General features: G+C 43.3%; 2 protein-coding genes across 2 annotated transcripts in view; both read left to right on the top strand.

The window, feature by feature from the left end:
• LOC126953691 (glutathione S-transferase A4) overlaps nt 1-20,674 on the top strand; it is a 277,827-nt gene that overhangs the window by 109,682 nt on the left and 147,471 nt on the right. The gene's annotated exons all lie outside the window — the stretch shown is intronic.
• GCM1 (glial cells missing transcription factor 1) lies at nt 1,816-20,307 on the top strand. Its single transcript, XM_050789295.1, has 5 exons — nt 1,816-2,020; nt 14,074-14,326; nt 16,257-16,369; nt 17,413-17,541; nt 19,383-20,307. Exons 1-5 carry the CDS (start codon nt 1,946-1,948, stop codon nt 20,121-20,123), a joined length of 1,311 nt encoding a protein of 436 aa, XP_050645252.1. The 5' UTR covers nt 1,816-1,945; the 3' UTR covers nt 20,124-20,307.

Here is a 20,674-nt window from a genome sequence, read left to right as displayed (position 1 = left end):
TTAGCTGGGTGTGATGGTGCGCGCCTGTAATCCCAGCTGCTTGGGAGGCGGAGGTAAGAGAATCGTTGGAACCCCGGAGGTGGAGGCTGCAGTAAGCTGAGATCGTGTCACTGTACTCCAGCCTGGGTGATAAGAATGAGACTCCATTTCAAAAAGTAAAACAGAAACGAAAACAATAAAAACTAAAGAACAGAGTTCATGGATCTTGCCAAAGCTTAGGCTATTAATCTGCCTTGCAGTTTGAGTTCCCTATTAAATAGCTCTACATAACATCATTATGTCTCTTGTTTTATAAGAGTACCAATAAATGAAATGTTACACATGTGAACATGTTTCACTTCATAGCCTACTAACAAGTACCTTTCATCTGCAAAATTATTCATTTTTTTCCTCAGGGTAGAACATTTCAAATTTTCTTTCTTTTTTCTTTTTTTTTCTTTGTAAATCTCCTTTAGCCAATTATAGTTAGAAATTAGAGCAGTATTTCTCGTGAGGGAAGAAATGCCATTTGAACAAACTTTTACTTATTCGTTCATTTATTTACTTATTTTTTGAGACAAGGTCTCACTCTGTCACCCAGGCTGGCTTGCAGTGACACAATCTTGACTCACTGCAGCCTCAACCTCCTGGGCTCAGGTAATCCTCCCGCCTCAGCCTCCCAAAGTAACTGGGACTACAGGCACGCAACACCACGCCCAGCTAGTGTTTTGTACTTCTTATACAAACAGGGTTTCTCCATGTTTCCCAGGCTGGTCTTGAACTCCTAGACTTAAGTGATCCATCTGTCTTGGCCTCCCAAAGTGTTGGGATTACAAGTTGCTAGCACCTAATGGGTAGAGAACAGGGATGCTGCCAAACAGTTTACAACATGCAAAATCTCCCAACAGCAAAGAATTATCTGGTCCAAAATGTCAGTAGTGCCAAGGTTAAGTAACCCTGTTTCAGATGAATCAGATATAAGCATATTAGTTGATAATATTTGAAGATATATAGTGCACACAGGATTTATTGCAGAGACCAAAACTAATCTTTATGGTGATTTGGATTTTCAAATATATTTTTTTCTGGCCATGTGCGGGGGCTCACGCCTGTAATCCCGACACTTTGGGAGGCTGAGGTGGGTGGATCACTTGAGGTCAGGAGTTCGAGATCAGGCTGGCCAAGAGGGTGAAACCCCGTCTCTACTAAAAATACAAAAATCAGCTGTGTGTGGTGGCACATGCCTGTAATCCCAGCTACTGGGGAGGATGAGGCAGGAGAGTTGCTTGAACCCATGAGGCGGAGGTTGCAGTGAGCCGAGATCGCACCATCACACTCCAGCCTGGGTGAATAAGTGAGATTCTGTCTCAAAAAAATATATATATATATATATATATATATATATATATGTATATTTTTTCTAGATAAATTCAATGTGATGTTCCCCTCTTGCAGCTTCAACCACACATTAGCTAATTTATGAAGGCATTTCTGTGGAAACAACTCCAAGCTAGTATCCTCCTGCCCTAGCAGGAAAAGGTCCTAGCCATTGTTTACAGATGACAACTGTCTCTGCTAAGGCCTTCACTACTCTGCTAAGGATCTTGCAATGAGAAAGCAAGCCCAAACCCAAGGGTGAAAGCAATGATCACATGCTTGTAATTCCCGATGGCCAACTTTTAAGTAAAATCACTAATGGCTCCTATGTTTTGTTTTTTATTAGTATGTTGGTACTTGCAAAAATGTCAGTGAAACAGGTTTTTCTGGCAGAGGAGCACTGATTTTTTTAAATCTCTTTAATGGCCAATACTAATATAATTTATTTTTTAGCCCTAGAAAACAATCTCCTGGTCTAAGGTGCTTGAGTGGGCCAATCCAGCTATATCAAGAACCTTTGAGAACAAAATTCTCAAGCACTTCTGAGGGGAGTCGAATAGGTGAAAACCTTGGCTGGCCTGACCTTATCATGGAACCTGATGACTTTGATTCTGAAGACAAAGAGATATTAAGCTGGGATATTAATGATGTGAAGCTGCCACAGGTACGTACTTGCTATAAAAATCTGCCTTCAACATTGGGCTATGAAGTCTTGACTATTAACATGCGGAGACCTGGAAGGCAATTGGTGAGGGTTCGCTGGGTAAATTCCTCTCCCCCAGAGCTTCAGCTGGACAGCTGACTGAGGGATTTTAAGAAGAGACGGCAAGACCTATGATTGGAGTGGGTCTTTACTTACCAGACTCCCACACTTAGAGACTGATGCAAAGAAATTTCTACTTCCATTGTCTTTAAAAGTTGGCTTGACTCAGGTTGCCCTCGCTCTGGCTAGATGGTATGATAAAACCCATGATAATTTATTTGGCCATAAATTGACTCTTTTTTATGCGCAAGTCCTCATACAACCTTATTTGCTGTAGTGATAGTTTTAACTCAGATTCATGTCTAACTGGAATGTGCTGGAATCCAGATGATATTGTTCTCTTGTGGAATACAGCATGCTCTTCTTCCTTTTGTCTTTTTCCTCTTCTTTCTTTCTTCTCTTTCCTTCACCTTGCCTTGCCTTCTTGTCTTCCTTCCTTCCTTCCTTCCTTCCTTCCTTCCTTCCTTCCTTCCTTCCTTCCTTCTTCTTCTCTTTCTTTCTTTCTTTCTTTCTTTCTTTCTTTCTTTCTTTCTTTTCTTTCTTTCTTTCTTTCTTTCTTTCTTTTTCTTTCTTTCTTTCTTTCTTTCTTTTCTTTCTTTCTTTCTTTCTTTCTTTTTCTTCTTTCTTTCTTTCTTCTTTTCTTTCTTTCTTTCTTTCTTTTCTTTCTTTCCTTCCTTCCTTCTTTCCTTCCTTCCTTCCTTCCTTCCTTCCTTTCTTTCTTTCCTTTTCTTTTCTTTTCTTTCTCCACTTTTTTTTTTTTTTTTTTTTTGAGGCAGGGTCTGGCTCTGTGAACTAGGTTGGAGTGCAGTAATGCGATCTCAGCTCACTACAGCCTCAGCCTCCTGAGTTCAAGTGATTGTCCCACCTCAACCTCCCAAGTAGCTGGGACCATAGGCGCATGCCAACACACCTGGCTAATTTTTGTATTTTTTGTAGAGATGGGGTTTTGCCGTGTTGCCCAGGCTGGTCTTGAACTCCTGGGCTCAAGTGATCCCCCTGCCTATCTGGGACCACAGGCACACCAAGCTAATTTTTGTATTTGTGTGTGTGTGTATGTAGAGACAGGGCTTCGCTGTGTTGCCCAGGCTGGTCCCGAGCTCCTGGGCTCAAGCAACCCACTCGCTTCTGCCTCCCAAAGTGCTGGGATTACAGGCGTAAACAGCCTGGCCTCTTCTCCTCCTATTTTGTAAATACCATACATGCACTGAAAATAGAGAGACTTCATTTCACATTTTATTTGGCAACTGACTTTTTTTTTTTTTTTTTAAGATGGGATTTGCCTGGTCTCCCGGGCTGGAATGCAGTGGTACCATCATAGCTCACTGCAGTTTCAATCTCCTGGGCTCAAGTGATCCTCCTGCGTCAGCCTCCTGAGAAGCTGAGACCACAGGCATGTGCCATCACTCCTGGCTAATTGAAAAAAAAAATGTTTTTTGAGAGGAGGGTTTCACAATGCTGCCCAGGTTGGTCTCAAACTACTGGCCTCGAACAACCCTTCTGTCTCAGCTTCTCAAGTAGCTGGAATTATAGGCACACATTACTTGTTTAATACTGATTTTCCATATGTATCATTGTTTACTTCCTTGGCTTCCTTTATTAACATTTAAGATATTTTCACTAGAACTTGTTTGAAAAGGTGACTAGACCAGTACCAAGTCATGAAAAAGTCAGTCCCATCTGCCTGATTCTGGGTGATAAGGAATCTGAGTTATCAGAAGCAGAGGAGAGGGAATAGAGATTCCCCTATCTTTGTAACTGATCCAGAATTTCTAACGAAGACTTCCTTTTGTTTCTCTTTATGCTTTTTCTTAACTTCCAACCTCACCCCCTCTACCCCTCCCACCACCCCCGACCCCACATCTATATCCTCTCTTGGTAGGTCTTGGGACAGATCTGGAGAACAAAAGTATGCCCCACTTTCCATCCATGGTTCTAGAAACCACAGTTGAATCATATGCAAATATCTATTTTAGGGATTTGTGTTTGTTGTTGCTCTTAATTAGTATTACAATTATTGTCACTGTTGTGGAGATACTTTAAAGTAAACCTTAATTGCTCTTGGCTCCAGGACCCATATTTTCACCTATTTCTAACTTCATGATTGCAACACCCAAATAGAAGTTGGACAGACACGAAATCAAGAGTTGAAGTAAACAGATACGTAGAAGACTTTACAGTGTCACATTCTATAGCAAGAGTTTTAGTGAGTTTGAGAACCCCATGAAATGGTGGGTGACACTGTGTCTTAACAGGCATTTTTTTCTGGGACACAATTCCTCATCAGATCCATAAAAAAGAGATGAAGACCTCTTTCCTATAGGGAAACCTGAGGCTCATAAAAGTTCATGTTCCAACATGAATTTCCAAAAATGAAAGTATTTGCAGCTACCTAGGACATTAAACTGAGAAATTTATAGCAAAAACTGCACATTTGGTTTTAGAAATGTATTTATAGTTCATTAAAAAGTACTAAGATTGCTCATGGAAATAGCTAAGTGTCTTCCAATTTGTTAAATATGTCAGGGAAATGATTAAAAATGCAAATATTCCTTAGTATTTTCTGAGTAGAGAGAATACCATCCTCATCTGGGTTTATGCTAGCTTTATCATAGGACCAAGAAACACTTGAGCTCTTGGAAAGGTTTCCAGGCATTAGATTTTATATTGTGTGAGCATATCTGGAGACAGAGGGGTATACTATGAAAAGTACAGGACTTGGAGACAAATGCCCTAGATTTGAATTCTAGCTCCACCTCCTTTTTTTTTTTTTTTGTAGAGCCTTGAGTTGTTTACCTTTTCTGAAACTTCCTTTCCTCTCTGAAAATGAGGGGGTTGCGCCAAATGGTCTGGTATGTACCTATTAGTTCTAATAGTCTAGAATTCTAGAAATGTCAGCCTTGTGCCTAGCACAGTGCCTGACGTGTATGAAACAACAAATGTTGAATATGGAATTCGTTAATAAGTGGCTCCATTGTTTAGAATCTGTGTGAGACTGGAGAAATTGATTTTCTTAAGTCTTAGCTACCTCCTGTAGAATGAAAATAGTAATTCTCCACATATCCTGCCTCAGTCTCTAAGATGTTTAGAATACTGTTCCCTAAATATATTCTGTAGAGTACAAGTTACATGGAATTTTAATAGGTACTGTGAAGAAAGAAAAAGAGCAATACGAGGTTCAACAAGGTTAACCAGATTTCTTGACTGCAGGCATGGAGTCTTTCTCACCATCCTGTGCATTGGTGGGTCTCCCAAGGAGGCTGTGTTAGGCAGTGTAAACCCAACTTATTTTTGACCATGAAATGTTTTTCCTGAAGCCCTTCAGGAGTTGATGTTCCCCAGACTACATATTTGGCATTTAACAAATGTGGTTTAAAGGATCAACTGTAATGGCTTATTATGATTATAAATTTTTCTAATTCCACTCTCTGCCCCATCGATCCAAATCATTTATAATTTATATTTCATAATTTTATATTCTTGCCAGAATTATTAGTTATAAAACACGTAGGAGAATTCCTTTTCTGTTTATCCTTTCACATGCTTCAAGTTTCAAGTTTCTTTTCCTTCCTTCCTTCCTTCCTTCCTTCCTTCCTTCCTTCCTTCCTTCCTTCCTTCCTTCCTTCCTTCCTTCTCTTTCTTCCTTTCTTTGTTTCAGACGGAGTCTCATTCTGTTGCCCAGGCTAGAGTGCAGTGGCGCTGTCTAGGCTCCCTGCAAGCTCCACCTCCCGGGTTCAGGCCATTCTCCTGCCTCAGCCTCACAAGTAGCTGGGACTACAGGCGCCTGACACCACGCCAGGCTAATTTTTTGTATTTTTAGTAGAGACAGGGTTTCACCATGTTAGCCAGGATGGTCTCAGTCTCCTGACCTCCTGATCCACCCACCTCGGCCTCCCAAAGTGCTGGGATTACAGGCGTGAGCCACCGCACCTGGCCCTTCAAGTTTCAAAATGATTACCAGTTGCATCTTCTGATCTGAGAAACTCCATGTGTCTTTAAATAGTTCAGATACATCAAGGTTTATGGGTTAATTTTGACAACAGTGAGCAGTAATATCCTCACTAAGATATCAGACGTTTTTGAGAAACTGAAATGTGGGAGACACTGCAGTAGGCTCAAGGATACTGGGGCCATTAAGCTACGTTAACTTCCTTGGAAATGCTCATGATCTTCTGGGCTAGTGGAACAAGATTACTGCTTAAATAGAGAATCAATGCCTTGTAGAAAAATGCTAGAGGAGTTTGAAAGAAGGAGTGTGTAATTCAACATGACCCTGGCATGGGGAACAAGGCCAGAAGAGTTTGTGTAAGGTTAGAGAAAAAAAAAAATTAAATCAATCGTCTATTACTTATGTCATTAACTACAACAACAGTCTGAATTCAGCAACAGTCTGAATTTAGGAAACATGCTGGCCTGGACAACAGGAAGGAAACATAATGTAATGAGTTGCATTACTCTCTGCTTGATACTACACAAGCCATTTCCATATAACCATCCTGGCAGGGGCGTTGACTTTCAAGGTCCTTGTAGGGAACCAGGGTCTGAAGACTCAAATGTTCACATTTTAGAGAGTTGTGCACAAGTGTTCAGCATGAAGATTTTGGGAACTACTGGTGGTTTGGAAGCAGGCCATCCTAAGAGGACTCTGTTGTTTTACATGTAGTAGAAAGCCGTTAATCTTGGGCTGGAAAATGTCAAGATCAGATCCTAGGGCTTAGAAAGTCCTCAATTCTTCCAGCTTCACTTGTCCTTAGTAAATCTTTCCTCTCTTGTATTTGTTTCCTGTGTGTTGCCTCCTTTATGTTGTGTGTGTCTTTACAAATCCTCATTTCACTTTTTTCTGGCCATTCCTCCATTTTGATTCCATTTCTCTTCAATATAACCTGTGGGAAACCAGCCCAGAAATGCAGGCACTTGACTTAAATTTTTTTTTTTTTTTTTTCTTGGAGACAAGAGTCTCTCTTTTGCCTGGGCTGGAGTGTGGAGTGGTGTGATCTTGGCACACTGCAACCTATCTGTCTCCCGGGTTCAAGCAATTCTCGTGCCTCAGCCTACCATGTAGCTGGGGCTACAGGCGCACACCACCACGCCTGGCTAATTTTTATATATATGTATTTTTTTAGTAGAGATGGGGTTTTACCATGTTGGCCAGACTGGTCTCGAGCTCCTGGCCTCAAGTGATCTGCCTGCCTCAGCCTCCTGAAGTGCTGGGATTACAGGCATGAGCCACTGTGCCCAGCCAGCTTAAACCATTATTGATAAAACTGTCTTTATTTCAAGCCAATTTGCTTTCCCTTCCTATTCCCCTTAAATTACATTTGCACCTAGAAAGTTCAAATCTAATTGCTTTAAGGTTTGCTTGATCCAAGCAGCAAATGTCTGGTGTTGATTTAGTCTTGATTTAAAATGTGGATTACATGGTCCTGGAGAATGTCACACTCTTATTAGTACTGATTGTAATACTTTAGAGAACTTTGAATCTCTACGAATTATTTTCTTCTGGTTGAAAATTGGGAAGAAATTCAGTTCCTTTTTCTCTTAAATAGTACCCATTTCACTAGTGAGAGGAGAGCACCCACTGTGTTTCAAATACCAGCCAGTTTCTCTCAGTTCAGATTGTGCCAATAGCACTACAGCCAACAAACACCCTGGATCATTTTGTTCCTACACACTGAGCAGTTTGCAGATTAAACCCATGGCCAAAGCCACCCCAAGCCATTAACTCACAAAATTACAAGGTTTAAGTACTTTTTTTTTTTTTTTTTTGTAGAGAGAACATTCTCTAGTATAGAATAGTAAAGTCAACTGCAAAGGGGCCACAGTTCTGATTAGTTCATTCCTGGACTATGATTTTAGCCAGCTAAATCTGAGTACTACAGCTGGCTTGTTCTGATTACATGTGGACACATGGATTCACAGAGAGAGCTCAGATATTCATGTTTGTTTACAATTTTGGGCTTCTCTTTTGCAGAGACAAACTTCCTTTGTGGCATGCAGTGCAGTGGCATGATCTTGGCTCACTGCAATCTCTGCCTCCCAGGTTCAAGCAATTCTTTTGCCTCAACCTCCTGAGTAGCTGGGATTACAGGCATGTGCCACCATGCCTGGCTAATTTTTGTATTTTTGATAGACAAATTTCCTTTGTCTCCGTCCTTGACCTCAAGGGTCATTTGAACTTCCCTGAGACAGCTCTACCTATATGGGCTCCCATGATCACTGGGGCCTCTGCAATTTGGACCAGAATTCTTCTGCCATTTTGTGCTTCTGGTGTGATGCAGATAGGAGCATTACTGCATCTGCTGGTACCCTGCAGCAGGTCCCTTGCTTAGCTGGGTGGAGTGGAAAAGGGAAGCGAAAAGAGAATACAGACAGAGTTTGAAAGCTGGGGTAACTTGGCATAGTTTAGTGTTTTCAGAGTAAATAAGGAACTTTGTCCTGAGTCTTTTTTTTTTTTTTCAGACGGAGTCTCGCTCTGTCGCCCAGGCTGGAGTGCAGTGGTGTGATCCCAGCTCACTGCAACCTCTGCCTCCCGGGTTCAAGCGATTCTCCTGCCTCAGCCTCCTGAGTAGCTGGGACTACAGGTGCCCGCCACCATGCCTGGCGAATTTTTTGTATTTTTAGTAGAGACGGGGTTTCACCGTGTTAGCCAGGATGCTCTTGATCTCCTGACCTTGTGATCCACCCACCTCAGCCTCCCAAAGTGCTGGGATTACAGGCCTGAACCACTGCACCTGGCCTGTCCTGAGTTTTGATTTCTTGACTAAGAAATACCAGGATTAGTCTAAAGAGTAATCAGTATTTTTTTTTTTTTTTTTTTTTTTTGAGATGGGGGTCTTACTATCTTGCCTAAGCTGGTCTTGAACTCCTGAGCTCAAGCAACCTTCTGCCTTAGCCTACTGGGTAGACATTCCCCACCATGCCTGCCCTAAGGAGTAATTCTTGAACAAACATAGAAGCATTTTGTTGAATTGAATTTCTTTGCTTGGTAACACTTCAAGTTTTATTTCCAGTTGGCCCAGAAGAGATAAGTTCTTGAAAAGTTGTGTGTAAATCAAAACGTTGGTTGAAGATTTTTTTTCTGTTTTCCATAATATCTGATTTTTGTACCTCTATATAATTTGCTTTAAAGTATGTTTGTTTGCTATTCCTGTTCTACTTGGAAACATTTATTTATAAGTAATGAATAAGCTATATAATTAATGAAAATCTGGAAGGTAATTGCTTTATACAAGTGCAGACTATATTCCAAATGAAAATCAATTTCATAATATGATCGTATGATAATGTAGATATTTTTGATACTTTATTTCAGAATTTGTATTTTACTTTATTAGTTTTATATAACAATACTTAATTTCTTCAGGTACCCTCTTAAAACTTCAAGTAGTTGAACAAATTAGAATGAGGTGAGGATGAAGGGTGTTCTAGGAGTGCATAGAGCTACAAAGATTTTGATTGAGTTAGAGGATTAAATACGTTAGTAAAAAATTGTACCCAGAAGTCATCAAAATATCAGTTAAGCCCCCAATGATGTTACCCAGGAGATTATAAAATATAAATTAGTTAAGTCTACCTGTTGGAAACCTTAGAAATATTCCCTTTCAATTATAAACTTCTTAACTAAGAGGAAAAACAAAGAGTTACTCATGAAAAGTTAGAAATTAAAACAAACAAAGGATCTAAAAAGAAGAAAGTATTTTGTGGGGATTTGCTAAACATGAAGAAATGATTATTGTTTCTTATTAAATTTTACCTCTCTGAGGCCTTGGTTTAAACAGGTTTCAGAAATCACAATCATCCGTCTGACACTTGAGTTCCTTTGCATTATTGAGAGCTGGGTTTTCTCTTAATTTCAGTGTAAAAAGACATCAAAGACCCCACTAAACGTCCAGGTCAAAGACCAGGCATGAATAAATGGCCCAGAGACTAGCTTGATGTGAGTACATTTACTCCTAGTAATGTTCTCAGTCCATACATTGTCTAAATTATTACTGCTTTTTTTTTTTTTTTTTTTTTTTTTAGACAAAGAACTCTTGTCACCCAGGCTGGAGTGCAGTGGCATGATCTTGGCTCACTGCAATCTCTGCCTCCCAGGTTCAAGCAATTCTTTTGCCTCAACCTCCTGAGTAGCTGGGATTACAGGCATGCGCCACCATGCCTGGCTAATTTTTGTATTTTTCATAGAGATGGGGTTTCACCACGTTGGCCAGTCTGGTCTCAAACTTCTGGCTTCAAGTGATCCACCCACCTTGGCCTCCCAAAGTGCTGGGATTACAGGGGCGAGTCACTGCACCTGGCTATTACTGCATTATTAATAGAACAGGAAAACTAACATACCAGTGGAGGGACTATCAGAAAAAAGCTTAAAGGATGGTAGAGACCAATTCTTCCTCTACAAGCAAGGAGTCTTTGCTTTAATCAGAACATCTGAGATGTTCTCACAAATACATTCCACTCCTTCTGGTTCATGAGGTCTATGGCTCTGACCAACCTAAAGAGGCCACTTACCTTTAAAGCATGAAAATCTCAGCTTTCCTCTAAGTCTACCTTGCCCTCATCTCTGCTATCCTGACAACTGTGCTTTATGTTGGAATAATTCAAGTGCACCAGTAGTTTTTTACAGTTCAATATTAGAGGAAAGTACACTCAGAAAAAAAATCTATTTTTAGGGGAGACGGTCTCACTGTGTTGCCCAGGCTGGTCTTGAACTCCTGGGCTCAAGAGATTATCCAGCCTTGGCCTCCCAAAGTGCTGGGATTACAGGTGTGAGCCACTATTCCTGGCCAAAAGTACACATTTTAATGTTTTAACCTACATTATTATTTCAAAAGGTAAGATACTCTATTATGCTTTCTATGGTATTTCTGTGACAGAAAACAAGAGAGCATTGTTTGCAGCTTTGGGTCAGAAAAAGGAAGGAAGGAAGGGAAGATAAGGTGGGTGGAGAGAGCAGGAGGCATGCTGCCTGGGGAGCTTCTCTCACCCCGGGCATTGAGTCTCAGCAAGCCCAAAATTACTAGGGAACTGGGGAGGAGAAGGGACAGTCTAGGAAAGCAAATGGTCCAACCAGCATTCTGGCCTGGCCATCTGGGAATCTCTGCTGCAACTACCTAAAGGACCACAGGGAACTTCTCCAGATGTAACCCTCCTAGTATTTATACCCTTCCCCCTCCCAAACCGCAGTAGTTACAGCACAGCACACAAAGGGCCAGCCACTGTCATGCCGTGAGAAGGAAGTTTGTGGAACAAGAGGTGTACTAATTAAGCTTTTATTTTATAGGGACTTGGACTCTTTTATTATTATTATTTTTTATTGAGACAGAGTTTCACTCTTGTTGCCCAGGCTGGAGTGCAATGGCACGATCTTGGCTCGCTGCAACCTACACCTCCCAGATTCAAGTGATTCTCCTGCCTTGGACTCCCAAGAAGCAGGGATTACCGGCGCCCACCACCACACCTGGATAACTTTTTGTATTTTTAGTAGAGACGGGGTTTCACCATGTTGGGCAGGCTGGTCTTGAACTCCTGATCTCAGGTGATCCACCCATCTCAGCCTCCCAAAGTGCTAGGATTACAAGCATGAGCCACCTTGCCCAGCCGGGACTTGGACTCTTATCTTGCATTCGGCTTGGCAAGGTTTAAAGCATGAAGTGACCTCTACTGGGTTTTCTCTCTCCTGAAAGCCAGTGACTCTTAAAACTGCATTGACTGGCTGAGGGCAGTTCCAGATCTGATAGAATAACAGTTAATATTGAGGAGGAACCTGCTGCATGCGAGGCACTGTTTTAAGTGCATCGTGTATGTTAATTCAGTAAGTCCTCAAAACCTCCCTCTGGGGACTCATGTTACCCCATTTTACAGAGCTGGAAACAGAGGCACTGAGGAGAAAATAACTTGCTTAAGACTCATACCCAGAAAGACAGTGTACCTCCAGAGTCCAAGCTTGCAGCCAGGAATCTCAGACTCTTTGTGAAGGGTCAGATAGTAAATATTGCAGTCTTTGTGGGCCATAGAGTCTCTGCTGCGGTGGTGTAAAAACATCCATAGGCAACACTTAAGTGAATGAACATAGATCAGTTTCTATAAAACTTTATTTGCAAAAACAGGCAATGGGCAGGATTTGGCCTATGGGTCCTAGTTTGCTCACTGCAGCTCTTAACCACCAAATAGTACTACCCTGCATGTACCTAAAACCTCTCATTTATATTTCCTCAGACCACCTCAGGCCCTGTGACATTCCATTCAACAAGTATCGTTATATGGAATCTATAGTTTACAACACATCTGCTCTTCACAGCACTTTTGTGAGGCAGGTTTAATCAATGTTCCAGTTTTAGAGAAGAGCAAAACAGGCTTTAAAGACAAAGTTACTTGCCCAGAGTCTCAAGTTACAAAGTTCTTTGGCACGTTCTAAATTTGAATTCTAACTCAATAAATGCCCATCAATCCTGACACTTTTACGTTTTTCTTCTAAAATTTGTCTTCTTTTATATTGTGGGCTATGCTTTCTGGTTGGGAAAGCAAAGAAGAAGCAACCTAGTCTCTTCTTCTGGACCTTCTAGAATCTTCTATTTTGACCTTCTAGAACCTTCTAGATGAAAAATGTTCTTACACCATGCTAAGTCTCTGAAAGCCATAGGGCATGGACACAGTCTAAGTTTGACTGCTGACACTGCTTACTGATTCTCATTCTAAGAACAAGGGAGGGTCTGTCAAATGCAGCATCTGTGCACCAATGTAGGGCCTAGGAATATGAGCCACAGCATCAGTGACTAACAATTATTTAGAGCTTACAGCATGCTAGGTGCTGTGCTAAGTATTTAATATATATAAAATCGTATTTAATCTTCAGAACAACTCTTCAGGCAGGCAGGTCTCATCCCTATATTACAGATGAAGAAACAGAGGCACAGAGAGCAAAACAATGTGTGCTATAAGGACTGAGTGTCCTGTGTCCTTGGCCTTTCTTAAATTATTATTTTATTTTGGTCAAAAACACAACTTAAAACTTACCATCTTAACCATGTTTAAGTGCATAGTATAGTCGTGGTAATTATATGCACACTGTTGTGCAAAGGAGCTCTAGAACCTTTTCATCTTGCAAATGGAAACTCTGTCCATTGAATGACAACTCTCCTTGTCTCTGATGTTTTAAAGGAGAGTTTAGTCAAATGTTCATACACAGGGCATAGCGCCAATCCCGGGCAATAACAGAGACGCTTTCAGTCAAAACAAGCTCTTTCTTACTCTCCATCATGTTTGAGGCACATGAGTGTAGGGTTAAAGATAAAGGAAGAAAATCTCTGGGGGAAAAGTGGCTCTTTGATCTCTCTGAACCAGGGCTTTTCATCCCTCCCACTGCTTATCTCTGGTGATATTGCATAAACCTGTGTGACTCCCAGCAAGGTAACCACAGCGTGGTATGAGACATTATCTCACTATCCCACCACAATGTTTTCCACAGTTTATTTTGAGTTTTTAGAGAAGGGGTCTTGCTACATTGCCCATGCTGGTCTTGAACCCCTGGCCTCAAGTCATCCTCCCACCTCAGCCTCCTGAGTTGCTAGGACTACAGGCACACCCCACCACACAGGGCCCTGTTTTCCACTGTTATTGTGTCAGAGCATAGCATTACTTAACCTTCAAAAATTCGTACTGAGAAATGGTCATTACTTGTGTCACTGAGGGCTAGGGAAGTGTCAATCAGATGGAACTCACAGGGGCTACCATTTATTTTGATCCAGCGGCTGAATGCCTGACAGACATAGCACTCAGTTGCCATGTTGTGCTGGGCTCCCTGATCCCACTGTCAGAATTAAATGTAGGGAGGCTTTTGCCAAAGGTCTCTTGCCCAGCTCCTGAGTGCCAAAACATCCTTCCCATCTACTCCCTCCACAGTGGGTGACAGCTGTGTTTTCTAGCTTAAACTATAGTCGTATCTTTTGTGTTTCTATCAGAACGTGAAAAAGACTGACTGGTTCCAGGAGTGGCCAGATTCCTATGCCAAACACATCTACAGCTCGGAGGACAAGAATGCACAGCGGCACCTGAGCAGCTGGGCCATGCGCAACACCAACAACCACAACTCCCGCATCCTCAAGAAGTCCTGCCTGGGTGTGGTGGTGTGCGGCCGCGACTGCCTCGCAGAGGAGGGACGCAAGATCTACCTGAGACCTGCCATCTGTGACAAGGCCCGGCAGAAGCAGCAGCGTGAGTAGAGCTTGGTGGCAGCAGCAGAAAAGCTGGCATCCCTCAGATGCCCCTACCGGATGGGTCACTATGTCCCAGCACCGCCCAAGGGCACAACGCTCACCCTGGAGTGTAGTGGCAGCCAAGGCTGTTCTGATACGGAGCATATGGAGGGGAACCAACCAGACCCCTTGTGCTCCAGCAAGGACCCCCCGTATCTGCCATACCCAGAGCACCTACCATCAAAAATGCCCCCTTTGGTTAAGGCAGTGGACTGAAGTCTCCTGTTAAAGGGTAGATGGCAGGCGTGGTGGCTCACACCTGTAATCTCAGCACTTTGGGAGGCCAAGATGAGAGGATAAATTGAGCCCAGGTGTTCCAGACCAGCCGGGGCAACATAAGGAGACCCCAACCCATACAAAAAAAATTTAAAAATTAGTCGGGTGTGGTTGCACATGCCTGTGGTCACAGCTACTCTGGAGGCTGAAGCATAAGGATTGCTTGAGCCTGGAAAGTCAAGGCTGCAGTGAACCATAATGGAGCCACTGCACTCCAGGCCGAGCAGCAGAGTGAGATCCTGTCTCCAAAAAAAAAAGGGAAAATGGCTGGGCGCGGTGGCTCACGCCTGCAATCCTAGCACTTTGGGAGGCCAAGGTAGGCAGATCACCTGAGGTCAGGAGTTCGAGACCAGCCTGGCCAACAAGGCGGAACCCCATCTCTACTAAACACACACACACACAAATTTGCCGGGTGTGGTGGTGTGCACCTGTAATCCCAGCTACTCGGGAGGCCGAGGCAGGAGAATCGCTCGAACCCAGAAGGCAGAGGTTGCAGTGAGCCAAGGTTGCACCACTTGCACTCCAGCCTGGGTGACAGACTCCATCCAAAAGTAAAATGAAAAATGTATCACTGAAGGGGTTAATGTTAATTCGTCAATGACCCATGTAAAATTTAGAAGAAAGTAGTTTATTGGACTTGCCACTGGACCTCTTGTGGGTCCCTAAGTGATCTCAATGTGTGCATTAATGTGGAATGGCAGCTGTGAAAGGTTAGACTCAATTCCATTCATTTAGGTTCACATCATAATCACGTGCTGAGATATTTGTTCATTTTCTTAGACACGTTCACTGGATTATGAAATAGATACATTCAGCGTGCCCTGTACCTCGCCCACTTCAAACCTCAAGTTACCTTATATTTTTCCCAGTAGTTTGTCTTCCAAACTTGCTCTTAGATCAGGACCTGGCATCAGTCATTTACACCTCTGTGAAAATGTAGTAGCTGCATTCACTCTCCCATGTAGCTTGGCCCCTTGACCCTTAGTTCTAATTGTGAGTTGAAAGAACTTCTCTTTTTTATTTTTTGAGACAGAGTCTCGCTCTGTCACCCAGGCTGGAGTGGAGTGGCGCGATCTCAGCTCACTGCCACCTCCACCTCCCAGATTCAAGTGATTCTCTTGCCTCAACCTCCTGAGTAACTGGGACTACAGTTGTGCACCACCACGGCCGGCTAATTTTTGTATTTTTAATAGAGACGGGATTTCACCATATTGGCCAGGCTAGTCTCGAGCTTCTGGCCTCAAGTGGATCCGCCTGCCTTGGCCTCCCAAAGTGCTGGGGTTACGAGTGTGAGCCACTGTGCCTGGTCAAAATTTCAAATATCACTAAATAAGTAGGGAGGGATTTTCTGCTCAGAAGAGCTCCTCCCTGACCTGTGAAATACCCTACTTGGTAGGCAACCACTTCCCCTATGTATGTGTGAGACCCATCTGGGCCATTTTGGGGGCCAGGCTTCCGAGCGTCAGGGGTAATATCTAGTGGATGGGAGCTCATGAGACTGTGCCCAGATTTATCCTCTGCCATCCTGCAGTCGGGTAAAATCTTCAAGGCTGCCCAGGAGTCAACCGACATGGTTCAGCCAGGTGTAGTCATTTTCCTCTGCTCTTTTGTAGGGAAACGCTGTCCCAACTGTGATGGGCCTCTGAAGCTCATCCCTTGCCGAGGTCACGGGGGCTTCCCGGTCACCAACTTCTGGAGGCACGACGGACGCTTTATATTTTTCCAGGTTGGATTTTTGAGTTAGTTACGTGAGAGTTTCGTTACTGAGGAGTTTCACCAGAGGCTAGAGATACACTGGTGAATGAGATCTTGCACCATCCCCGAGGGCTCACACTCTGAGAAAGCAAGTTTGTCTGTCCCCTGCACTTCTAATAGATGTTTGAAGTGCTGGGGAGCTCTAGAAGGGGAGCTGGCTGCTTCCACTCCTCAGGAGAAGTGGCAGCTAATCTAGTCACACTGAGGTTAGCACAGTGCTTCTAAGCATGCCACATGCCACTGGTAGCCTTCAGCAAATCTGAGTTCGAACACCAGCTCTGACTTTTTACTTGCTCTGTAAACCCGAGCAGGTGACTTTCCTCTTCCACGTCCCAGTTTTCTGTAGAATGTGTAAGAGTACTAATGGGGCAGTGGCACCAACAGGGGTGAAGAATGGACCCTGACTCAGACTGCCTGGGTTTGAATTAGTGGGATGCTGGTAAACCAGCTCTCCAAAAAGAAAATGTCCTGATTTGTAGCATTTGCCAGCTTGGGCAATGGAAATATTCCCACGGTGGCTGATTTCAAGCCTGCAGTCATTTTTAACAATCAGCCTAGAAAATTCCTGAATGTTTAACTATTGACTCTCAGCTTTGGCCAGCTCCAGGTAGGGGAATCCTATCTCCCTCACTTCTAGAGGAGGTTACCCAGCTGGCATAATCACTCCGTGCCTCAGTTTCCTGTTCTGTAAACTGGGGGTGATAATAATAGTATGTACCTCAAGGGTTGTGCTGAAGACGAAATGAGATATAAGGCGCACAGGGTGTTTATTAGTGTCCGGCACATACCACAGGAAGCATTTAATAAGTGTTACTTAGCACTGTGATTATGGCTTTGCTGGGTGGGTGAGAGGCAGGCAGGCAGGAGCGTGGTGGGCTTGGGAGCGTCTTCAGAGGTTCATCCAGTCTTGTTACCATAGGAGACTGCAACACCACTCCGGGGGCAGGACACAGAGTGAAGCACAGTCTAGTTAGTGTTATATCGTTTCTTTTCTACTTCCTTGTCTCATTTCAGTCAAAGGGAGAGCATGATCATCCAAAACCAGAAACCAAGTTGGAAGCGGAGGCAAGAAGAGCCATGAAGAAAGTGCATACAGCACCTTCCTCCGTCTCCTTGAGCCTGAAGGGGGGCACAGAGACCAGGGTAATCCTTCATTATGTATGTTCAACACATGCAGTACCTTGCCACGCCTGTGCTGGGAGCGATTTCCTGGGTCCCTTGCTGACACAGGAAAAGCCAGAAATCATGGATTATCAGGCTCATCTGCAAACAAACATGTGCCAAAGAAATTAAATCTGAGGCTTTACTCTTACTTTCTACCATCTTTGTAGCATGCTCTGAACCATAAAGTCCATGTAGTTGGAGAATCATCTTCCCTACTACAATTACAAAGAGAAAGTTGAATTAGCACTTAACTTATATTTGACAAGAACCAAAAACAATTGAAACGATCTCCACAAAATAGTAACCTCATGCATTTCACCGCCCGCCCCCTCCCTGCCCTCCTGAATTTCCATACATCCCCAAACAGATTGTTTTCTTAGCGTATTCTATCAAGATGAAATAAGCAAGCAGTTTCCGAAAATGATGGCTGTCCTAGGGTGGCAATAGTGGAGTGGAGGCTCTTTCCCAGAGACAAACTGTGATGTGAAGTCCACTGCTTTATGGGCAGCAGTGCATAGGTTTTCTTGCATTTGTCTGTTTAATATTTATAGTAGTTCCCATACTTTTTCTACTGTTCAAAGTTGCACATGTCTTTTTGGGAGAACAGAGATGGAGCTGGTCCATCCCTAGAGGCTCTAAATGTACTTTATTTAAACAAAAATTGTAATGTGGGTCCGTTGTAGGGAAATGCGAGCCCCCCAAACCCAAATGGCTATTTCCTCATCCTTTCTCCCAGCCATGGGACAAGTCAAGTGGCATTTCAGTCTCTTATCCAATCTACCTGGTCACAGCCCTTTTTCTCTACCCCCTAAAAGTATCCCCTTAACAGCAAGTACTTTTACCTAAACAAGAGCATAACTTAATTCTCAACCAGATCCTTTTTTTAAATAATTAACTAAAGAATAATATACTTCTTCCATTTAGAAAAATAAATGAATGTACCACTCATGTTCTAGAGGTCTGATTTATGGTTCAACAAAATTCCCATGAATTCACAGAAAAATCTCTTGAGGAAAGGAAAAAGAAAAAAAAACAACAGCAACCATGGTCTCTCACACTCCAACGAGCACTAAGAAACAGAAAAGTCAAGGGAGGAAATGATGAGAGCGAGAGACCCCTGAGAGTTGTGCTGAGTATAATATAAATCTTTGAAGTTATACTTTGATATTTTGTGAATAGTTCCTTGTAAGTCTCTCAAAAAGGCAATTAGAGGCCAGGCGCTGTGGCTTATGCCTGTAATCCCAGCACTTTGGGAGGCCAAGGCGGGCGGCTCACTTGAGGTCAGGAGTTCGAGACCAGCCTGGCCAACATGGTGAAACCCCATCTCTACCGAAAATACAAAAATTAGCTGGGCGTGGTAGCAGGCGCCTGTAATCCCTGCTATTGGGAGGCTGAGACATGAGAATCGCTTGAACCCGGGAGGTGGAGGTTGCAGTGAGCTGAGATCGTACCACTGCACTCCAGCCTGGCTGGGCAACAGAGCGAGACTCCATCTCAAAAAAAAAAAAAGGCAATTAGGATATCAGATTTGTGTTTGAGTGTGAGACATCCTAAGTACACTCATGTCTCCACAGAATGTAGGGAAATGTGGCTCTTACTGGTTAGTAAGCTTTAACACGGAAACAGGCAGCCTTTGCCTTTTTCAATGTGTCGTGGTTGTGGTCAAGCTGCTGCATGTATTTCTGCGTCAAGTATTAATGTGTAAGGAATGAGGAAAATCTGACGGAGCTCTTATTTGTACAGAGTAACTCATGGATGCCTGTGGTAGTGGTTTGGATTTGCTTAACTTATTAACACGAGCATTTCACTTTCCTTTCCAGTCTCTTCCAGGTGAAACACAAAGTCAGGGGAGTTTACCTTTAACTTGGTCTTTCCAGGAAGGCGTCCAACTGCCTGGTAGTTACAGTGGACATCTAATAGCTAACACTCCTCAGCAGAACTCACTAAATGATTGCTTTTCCTTCTCCAAGAGTTATGGTCTGGGAGGAATCACAGATCTGACTGACCAGACTTCCACTGTGGACCCCACGAAGCTCTATGAAAAGCGTAAATTGTCCAGTAGCAGAACCTACAGTAGTGGAGACCTGCTTCCTCCTTCTGCCTCCGGAGTCTACTCTGATCACGGCGATCTGCAGACGTGGAGTAAAAATGCTGCTTTGGGGAGAAATCATCTTAATGACAACTGTTATTCCAATTATCCTTTTCCTCTGACCAGCTGGCCTTGCAGCTTCTCTCCTTCCCAAAACTCTTCAGAACCCTTTTACCAGCAGATTCCACTGGAGCCACCTGCAGCCAAAACTGGCTGTCCCCCATTATGGCCAAATCCAGGGGGGAATCTTTATGAAGAGAAAGTACATGTGGATTTTAACAGCTACGTCCAGTCCCCTGCATACCATTCACCTCAGGAAGACCCCTTTCTCTTCACCTATGCCTCTCATCCTCATCAGCAATATTCACTGCCAAGCAAGAGCAGCAAATGGGATTTTGAGGAAGAAATGACATACTTGGGTTTGGATCACTGCAACAGTGAGATGCTTCTGAACCTGTGTCCTCTGAGATGACCCGAATCTTTCACTATGTGCACCTCCGCCCCTCAAAAATGGGGAAGGGCTGAAAGAATTTCTGTAGGAAATAATTTTTAAAACATAACCATAGATAAATGAGAATCACGATAAGCAGTAGACAAGGCTTTTTTTCCTTTTCTTTTTCTTTCTTTTTTTTTCTTTTGAGACAGAGTCTCACTCTTTTGCCCAGGCTGGAATGCAGTGGTGCAATCTCGGCTCACTGCAACCTCTGCCTCCCGGGTTCGAGTGATTCTCCTGCCTCAGCCTCCCGAGTAACTGGGGTTACAGGCGCCTGCCACTGCGCCCGGCTAATTTTTCTATTTTTAGTAGAGACAGGGTTTCACCATGTTGGCCAGGCTGCTCTTGAACTCCTGATCTCAAGTGATCCGCCCACCTCAGCATCCCAAAGTGCTGGGATTACAGGCGTGAACCACTGCGCCTGGCTGACAAGGCTTTTTTTTTCATATGAGTAATTTTTTTGGCTCCTTCTCCTCCACTCTAGTACTTCCACCCTCAGTAAGGAATGGAAACCTGTCCCGTCTGGGATG

The sequence above is a fragment of the Macaca thibetana genome, chromosome 4 (genome assembly GCF_024542745.1).
Source record: "Macaca thibetana thibetana isolate TM-01 chromosome 4, ASM2454274v1, whole genome shotgun sequence".
NCBI lineage: Eukaryota > Metazoa > Chordata > Mammalia > Primates > Cercopithecidae > Macaca > Macaca thibetana.
Note: the sequence above shows the minus strand (reverse complement) of the source record. Positions and strands in the feature narration are given on the sequence as shown.